This window comes from Ipomoea nil, unplaced genomic scaffold (genome assembly GCF_001879475.1).
Source record: "Ipomoea nil cultivar Tokyo-kokei standard unplaced genomic scaffold, Asagao_1.1 scaffold1572, whole genome shotgun sequence".
NCBI lineage: Eukaryota > Viridiplantae > Streptophyta > Magnoliopsida > Solanales > Convolvulaceae > Ipomoea > Ipomoea nil.
The window spans coordinates 1-8,821 of record NW_017618000.1 but is presented as its reverse complement, the minus strand read 5'-3'; the positions used below and the strand labels follow the sequence as shown (position 1 = coordinate 8,821).

Sequence of the window (8,821 nt, the reverse complement as noted above, 5' to 3'; positions counted from 1 at the left end):
TTCAACTCCTAATCTAAGAATTAAGTCACATTGGCATCATGAACCAAAACATCACAATTCAAACCCTAGCTAAACTAGCCACACATAGCATAAGAAAATGAAATTGCAATTATGAAATCAAAAAAACAATTGAAATGCTAAAGTAATGAGTTTACCAAATTGAAATACAATTGTTGATCTCTTGAATTTGAAGAGTGTTAATCTCCTCCTTCAATTGATCTTCACTAAGCTAGAGAGAAGGTAGAGCTAGGAATTGAAATGTTTCTCACTCTAAAATCTGAAATCTCACTTCTAAAAACTCTAGCCTCTCCCAACCTAATTTAATCTAGCCATTTAAATAGCTCCCTTCCATAAGTGACGTTCCAACGCGCGCCCAACGCCCGGCCAACGTGCGTTGGTCAGTCACTTGACCGTTCCACGCGATCGTCCAACGCACGTTGGGCCGTGCGTTGATGTTTCTATTTCTTTTCAACGCACGTCCAACGTGCGTTGCTCCTTCTTGGTTCGACTCTGGGATGTTTCCTCATCTTGCTTTGCTCCAGAATATGCCGCCATGCCTCCTTTTAGCTCAAACATTCCTACAATTCATAAAAACATAGTGCGGTAGTAATTTAAAGCATAATACACAACATAGATTAAATGACTTAAAATGGTGCACAAATGATCATAATTAAGCTCAAATCACACCCCTAATAGACCTTAAAACTAAGTGTTTTTGGCACTTATCATATAGGACTATTTCGGGCGGGAAGTTAAAATTGAGGATTTTGTTTTTATATATAGTATAGATATAGATGTACATTATGTTACCTTAGATGTTTCATTATTCTAAACATGTAATGTACATTATTTTAACACATAATGTACATTATTCTAACACATAATGTATATTATTCTAACACATAACATACATTATTCTAATGCATAATGTACATTATTTTTACTCATAATATTCACGACGATGTTTTGGACCGTGATCCACACAGCTTGCCCCATGCATGTGGTCCCGTGCATGTGGTCCGTGTGGATAGCCTAATAAGCATTGTCCAAAGATCAATAGCTATTGCATGGACGGTGGTCCACACAGCTGTGTGGACCACTGCCTAAAAACGATATCGTTTTGCTTAATTTTATTTTTTTGCGCGCTCAGTTGCAACATACATTTTTATAACTCATAATGTACATTATTCTAAAACATAATATACATTATTCTAAAGCATAATGTACATTATTTAAAAATATAATGTACATTATGTTACCCCAGATGTTTTATTATTCTAAACACGTAATGTAAATTATTCTAACACGTAATGTACATTATTCTAACACGTAATATACATTACTTTAATGCATAATGTACATTATTTTTACTCATAATATTCATGACGATGTTTGGGACCGTAGTTCACACAACACTATCCACACAATAATTTGCCGAGGCAAATTATATTGTGGACCGCGGTCCACAATGCATTGTGGTCCATGCATCAAATATGCACTGCATTTCATTTCAACACAACTATAGTATCATTTTGATATAACTACAGTTTTGTTGGACAATATACACTCAAATATGTGAAATTGTTATTCAGTTTCATTTGGATACACTGTCGTTTTATTTTAACACAACTACAGTTTCATTTCAATTCAATTACAGTTTCATTTAATAATAAAATAAAAATAATACGTGAGATAGTGTTAGTTTAGATACACTATAATATCCGCCGTTTTGGATTATGGTCCACAGAATAATTGCTGGTCTAAAGATTAATTGGGCTTTACATCAAGAAAAAATGGGCTATTTCCGTCCAGAATAATCGACGGTGCGACCCATTTGCCCATATCCAAAAAAGGGGTCATGTAATCCTTCCATGGTTCTATTTCTCACCGTCGACGAAGTTCTCTGAGAGAGTGAGTCCGTTACAAATGGTTCAGTGATATTTGCCTATGAAACATTCTGCTAAACATTGTAAGCTGGAAACTGGGAGTGGGCACGGATAAGATGATAGTGGCGGTAAGAGTCGCCGCAAATCACAGAGGGAGACTATCTTCTGCATTGCTGTTACCATGGCTTCTCACCCATAGCGCAACCTTAAACTCTCAATCGATACATTCAACTCTTTCATCGCCTGAATCTCATCATTTTAATCCAGGCAAGTTTACTTTTATTCCTTTAGCATCTTTATTTTTATTTTTATTTTTATTTTTTCAATATCTCCTGATTTTTCAATCATAATTTTATTGCAAGATTCTTGTTGTTGTTGTTTTTTTTTCCCCTCTTTGTTTCGCATTGATTTGTTGTGTTTTTCTTACTATCGAAGTGTATAGCTTAATTTGGAGGGAAATATGATTATTTTCATTTTTATTTTGAATTATTTTTTGGGTACCTTTTATATTTATATTTAATTTAATTGAAATGAAACATTGTTCATAAAATACTCCGTAACAACTAATAAAAAAAACAGTTTTGGGCTGTAAAGAAATTAATTTTCATTGAAAATCCACAAAGACTTTGTATTCCCTTTTCAGAGTTCAATTAAAATGGGAAGCTCTGAGTGTGTTCTTATAATCTCTGATCCAAAAGTTAATGCTTGAGCTGTAAGAGAATTGTCTTTTATGAAAAACATTTCAGACTATCAGATGCTCATATGCACTCTTAAAGCTTGCAAACATTCCCACAATGTGAGGACTACAATTGGAACACACGGTAGAATGATCAAACTTGGATATGAAATGTATCCATCCCTTCTGTCATTGTTGATTGTAGTGTATTTATCATGTGAGTGCCTCAGTCCTGCGCGCCAACTGCTAACTGAAATTTCTGAATGGGATTTTGATGTTGTTCCTGGAAATTTGATGATTGCGGGTTTCATGAAGATGAGGGAAGTTGATGTTGCAAGGAAACTGTTTTACAAAATGCCCATCCGAGATGTTGTCACATGGAACTCAATTATTGGAGGTTTGGTAAAAAATGCATTGTATAAGGAGGCACTAAGTATCTTCAGAAAGATGCTGAGATCTGAGATGGAACCGGATGCATACACGTTTTCATCTTTAGTCACGGCATGTGCGAGACTTGGAGCTATTGATCATGCTAAGTGGGTTCATAATTTGTTGATTGAGAGAAAAATTGAATTGAACTACATTTTATCATCTGCATTGATAGATATGTACTCTAAATGTGGAGATATTGAAACAGCTAAGGGAATTTTTTACCGTGTTGAACGCAGTAATGTCTGTGTTTGGAATGCAATGATTAATGGACTAGCAACTCATGGTCTTGCTATAGAAGCTCTTAAGATTTTCTCAAAGATGGAGGCAGAAAAAGTTGTGCCTGATTCTATAACCTTTATTGCACTTCTAACTGCATGCAGTCACAGTGGGTTAGTTGAAGAGGGTCAGAGATATTTTGATATAATGAAACAGCGTTGCTTCATTCAACCTGAACTTGAACATTATGGAGCAATGGTTGATCTGCTGGGGAGGGCTGGACTTCTTAACGAAGCTTATGCAATGATCAAGGAAATGCCAATGCAACCTGATGCTGTTATATGGAGGGCATTTCTTAGTGCTTGTAGAATTCACAAGAACTCTGAGTTGGGTGAAGTTGCCAGCACAGAAATATCACATCTTAGCAGTGGAGATTATGTTTTACTGTCAAACATATATTGTTCCATAAGAAAGTGGGATAGTGCTGAGAAATTGAGGCATAAAATGAAACAGAAAGGAGTTCGTAAAAGAAGTGGAAGAAGTGGGGTGGAATTGGGTGGCGTTATTCACCAATTCAAGGCAGGCGATAGATCACACCCTGAAACAAGCATTATATACAAATCATTGGAACTGTTGATCAAACGAACCAAAATGGAGGGTTTTAATCCTGCAACTGATTTGGTGTTGATGGATATATCTGAGGAGGAAAAGGAGGAAAATTTGAATTTCCATAGTGAAAAGTTGGCAGTGGCCTATGGGATCCTAAAGTCAAGTCCTGGCACTTGTATTCAGATTACAAAAAATCTTCGGATTTGTCCTGATTGCCATTCATGGATAAAGCTGGTTTCAAAGGTGTTAAATAGAGTGATAATTGTAAGGGACCGTATCCGTTTCCATCACTTTGAAGGTGGTTTTTGTACTTGCGGAGACTATTGGTGATTAGTATTCAGGAAATGTTTGGGGATTTTGAAGTGCAACTAGGGGTGCTATTTGATGTTCTGGAAGAAAACTGGTTACTTCTCAGTTGATTGACATTTAGAGAAAAGCTTGATATGAATTGACGTGAAGTCAACAACCAGTGGATTTGGGTGGCATTTCTCTTGCTGAGACTGTTGTCCAAAATGGAAGTCCTGAAGCTCCTATAGTTCCATGTCCACTTTTAACTTCCTCAGGCATCTATCTGCTCTGAACAATGATCAAGTGGATAACTTCATTTATTTGATGAAGCTAAAATGTTTGAAACTACAACTACCGCCATGATCACTTGTCATTTTAGATGAACATGTTCATGGCTCTCTAATCCAATCAGGTGAGAAAGTAATTTCTCAAATCATACATAGACTTTGAAGCCATGTAAACTCATACTACCCGTCTACCCGCCACAACCTGCAACTTGGTCTGCAATTTTAGTTTTTCTTTTTTTCTTTTTGGTGACGAGGGAAACCCGAAGCCACTACCCGAGGGTGTGCACCGAGTAAACCCCGCCTTGTGACTCTAGCCGGCAAAGGACCACAAGGAGGTAAACCAGCCTAGGTTGCCCATAGCTGACCGGCACAAACGAAGAGGGTTAGGATTGGAACTCATGACCTTGTGGTTACAAGTTTGTAACCTTAGCCATCTTGTCTGGAGTTACCCTCGCAATTTTAGTATTTTACAAGAGAAGCCCTCAACATTGAGCATGATTCTAGGGATGTTGCTGCAAGCTGCTGAAAGGAGGGAGGATATTTGGTAACTCTTGTTGCTTAAGGTTCTCTCTTCAGTTTCTTTGGTTTTCTTTCCAATAAATTTTTTTTTTTTTGAATATTTTTTAACTTTTCAAAAGCATTCTCCTTAACCACATTGAAAACGGCTCTATGTTTTTTTTTTCCTATTCTCTCCCCTTTTTGGGTATATTTATCTGACGTTAATCAAGCCTAGTGTAATTTGAAGGTTTCTTTGAATTTGCCTACAATACAATTTCTTCTCTCTTTTCTCCCCCGTTAAATTTTCTGTCAGCATAACTGCGACATCCTGCAGGAATATGGTTGGAAGATCTCCGGCTTTTATGGTGCAGATGAAACACCCAGAAGGCAATTGGTTTTGCCATGGATGACAATTTACTGAAACAAGGTCAGGTCTTTGTTCTAGAACATCAAATCACAAGGTTGGTTGAATTTCGAAACTTGAATACCTCCTGAAAAATATTACCAACAGAAAAGAAAAAAGATACTTTTAGTACTAATATTTTTTAGCTCATATGACCCTATTCCTTGTGATATGACTGGAAAACATAACTAGTAGTTCCCTTATTATTATGGTCAACTTAACAGGTCTAAACTAATCCATGCAAGAATATATGCTAGGATTTGCAGCTTCTGAGCCGTGATTTCTTGTTAACCGATCTGGATTGAGATTGAGATTAACCAGGAAACTGGTTTGCATGAATTTCTTGAAATATGTTTGATTGCAAGCATTTATCAGAACTTACTGGTATTACCATGCAATTAAAAGATCAAAAGGTCTCGCTTTCTTGCTATTGTTATCAATAAATGTGTAAACCGATCGATCCTGTACATTGTCCAGAACAGACGACGAGGTAATAAGCAATTTTCTTAAGTTGCGTTTTGGTTGGAAATTTTTGTATACTACTATGAAATTTGATACTGGTCATCATGTTTGTTTGCTTACTTTTGTTATCCTATTATTGGATTTAAATTTTTAAATAATTATAAAATTTATTATTTTTTTCATTCTCTACTTTTGAACAATGGAACAAAAATAAGAAAGAAAGAAAAAAAAAGATTATTGTTCAGTGAAACTTTAATATATATAATATATGTACACATACACACATACATGTATGTGTATACATATGTAATATATATTTTTATATAATTAATTAATTAATTAATTATTTATTTATTTATATTCTAATTTTTATTTATTACGGAGTATTAAATAAAGAGATTTTTTATACAAAAATGTGACCGGATGACGTTATTGGTGCGGTTTAGTCGAGAAGAATTTTGGTAACTACTAACTAGGCCTCAAGAGGCCTAGTTTGAGTACCCTCCTTTTGATCCAAAAACAATTAAACTCTTTCAACTTAAATCCATTATCATTATTATTCTGATTCCTATTATTATTATTATTATTATTATTATTATTATTATTATTATTATTATTATTATTATTCTGATTCTAATGATTGAACCAAACACACCCTAAGTCTTTCTGAGTAGCAGTCCTGCCATTAATGAATTACACAATTCTTTTCAGTTGTCAAAATTGCTAAGTTTCAAAGTTTTTCATTCCAAACTCAAAATTGAAAATAGTTGGCAGTTCCGAAATATAAAACCATTGCAAACGTGTCAACTGTGAATTGATAATAGAAAACTTTTAGAAGATCGCTTCAAACATTCATGGAGTCATCACAGGCAGCAGATGTAGTCATAAGAAACCCTGAAGTTGAGCTCTTTGGTGACAAGAGGGACATGTAATAGTAATACTAAAAGAAACAAATTTAAACAGCTCTGTCAAAAAAAGATTATTGAAACACCCATCGTCAAGCATCCCACGGCCACCCAAGGACTTAGGCGCTCACCTATCACACAAAACAGATCATTGAATTCGATGGAATTTTACTAAGAAATAAAAACTCATATTGCTTTCAAGTAATGTAATTATTGCTTCAAACCAATGGATAGTTAATTACCACCGGCACTAAATTATTTTGTTCTTTATAATTCTAACAAACAGACATCAAGATTTGTCGTTGGTAAATTTTAGCATTTTCCAGTATCATTCCCTAAGTTCACCTATTCATCTTGCCTATGTTTACTTTATGTAACTTACTTAAGAAATAAGTCTGAGCTTTAAGTCAAAGATCCAGATTTCAGCATTTTACCTACTTCTGTTTAGTTCTCTTCCATTTTATGTCTATAACACAACAGCATGGTGAGCCAGAAACACATACACCTTTAACAACATTTTTGGTCCCTGAATTATTTCACTTTTGAAAATTTGGTCTTTGTTAATTGATTTAGTCCCTTAATTGTTGATTATGTTGCACTTTTAGTCCATGTTATGTTATATAATTATCAAATTCCGTTAGCAAACTCTTTTTTATGAGGTTAATTTTGTCATTTAGAATCAATATCGATAGTTAAAGTTTCACTCTCTCCATAAGAATATTGTTTTTAATAGCGAATATTAATTCTAAATAATAAAAATAACCACATATGTTAATGGAGTTTGACAATTACATAACACTAGGGGTTAAAAGTGCAACATTTTGAACAATTGAGGGGCTAAATTTGTTTAAATTAATTTACAAGGACCAAATTTCTAAAAGTGCTTTTTTTTTTTTTTTTTTTTTTTTTTTCCTTTATTTAAATATTGGCATTTTTTTCAAGAGCAGCATGATGAAAACACAAGCATAAACTCTTACCTATCCTGGCTGCTTTCCAAAAAAATCCTCGAAACCTGTCATATTTTAATTCTCATCAGATGCAACTAAGACTTTTTTTTTTTTGATAGAGATACAACTAAGACATAAGATTGAGAAAAATAATAATAATAAACAAATAAATAAAAAGAATAGCAGGAAACATATGAGAATGAACAACTTTCGCTGAGCAAGAGGAATTACATAAGAAATATCAATTGTAAATTTGTAATGATACTGCCGCATGCCTACAACCCTGACAAAAAAAGTTAATTTGAAGATGCCCATTTTTTTTGTAGACTTACCCAGTTCTCTGTTCAAGAAGTGCTGGAAAATGCATCTTCACATAAGTGCATGTACAGATCCATAATAGCACTACTGTAAGGAAAGAATGGAAGTTGAATAGTGCTGACTGAAAGGACAAGAATACAAATATCAGCTTATATTACTCATTATATTTATAGCAACATTATCATTCCTCTAATTTCAAATCCAGCTCACCATATTTCAACTTTCCAAGAGTACTTCCTTCAATTCTGAAAAGAACAAAAACAAGAGCATAAATTAGTTTCCCCCTGGCTGCAAATCCAAAAGTAAGATAAGCACTACTGTGATGTAGGAAAAAGTAAGAGCCTTTCTCAGTTTCTCCTACCCAATGAGAATTAAAAACATAAAACCTTACCCAAATAGAGCAAGTTTATCAACCATTCAACTAATACTTTGAATCCTATTACTCCACATCAAATAACTGCTTAAAATTCAATCCTATAAACCCCGAACTTGTTGTTAGTCAATAGCAAAAATTTTAAGAGGAATTTACATCCTTATCCTCCATAATTTCTTGAAAAACAAATATTTATTATCAGCATTTGTTAATTGGAAACCTAATCCGATTATAACAGAATGTTCTATGACTAGCAAGATCCAAAAGCTTAACACAGAAATAAGTACATTTCTTTCTATTGAAGTTCACAAATGTGCTTCAGATATATATATATATATATATATATATATATATATATATATATATATATATATATATATTTGCATAATTCACTAAACTTTATGCAAGGAACCTGATATTGAAACCAGATTCCTCTTTGCCTGATAAAAATTGAGAGATATAATGCAGAATAACTATAAAGAAGCTCAGAGAGATATATATGAAGAAAATGATGATTAAGA

The 8,821-nt window shown here is 33.9% G+C and overlaps 2 protein-coding genes across 6 annotated transcripts; one reads left to right on the top strand and one right to left on the bottom strand.

Moving 5' to 3' along the window:
• Window positions 1-1,783: 1,783 nt before the first annotated feature.
• Window positions 1,784-5,814, top strand: LOC109190166 (pentatricopeptide repeat-containing protein At5g50990). Of its 5 annotated transcripts, none has more exons than XM_019340617.1 (4): window positions 1,784-2,153; window positions 2,633-4,519; window positions 5,227-5,319; window positions 5,520-5,814. In XM_019340617.1, exons 1-2 carry the CDS (start codon window positions 2,003-2,005, stop codon window positions 4,147-4,149), a joined length of 1,668 nt encoding a protein of 555 aa, XP_019196162.1. In that variant the 5' UTR covers window positions 1,784-2,002; the 3' UTR covers window positions 4,150-4,519; window positions 5,227-5,319; window positions 5,520-5,814. The 5 variants fall into 5 exon arrangements, with proteins under 5 accessions (XP_019196162.1, XP_019196159.1, XP_019196161.1 ...); XM_019340614.1 differs by having other exon boundaries at window positions 5,227-5,353; XM_019340616.1 differs by adding an exon at window positions 4,899-4,938 and having other exon boundaries at window positions 5,227-5,814.
• A 634-nt stretch (window positions 5,815-6,448) lies between these two features.
• LOC109190168 (protein kish-B) lies at window positions 6,449-8,333 on the bottom strand (the record flags this gene model as incomplete). The annotated part of the gene is made up of 4 exons (XM_019340620.1): window positions 6,449-6,793; window positions 7,640-7,674; window positions 7,942-8,014; window positions 8,138-8,333. Coding segments are annotated over 4 exons (372 nt in total), but the record flags the coding sequence as incomplete, so codon positions are not given.
• Between the last annotated feature and the right edge of the window lie 488 nt (window positions 8,334-8,821).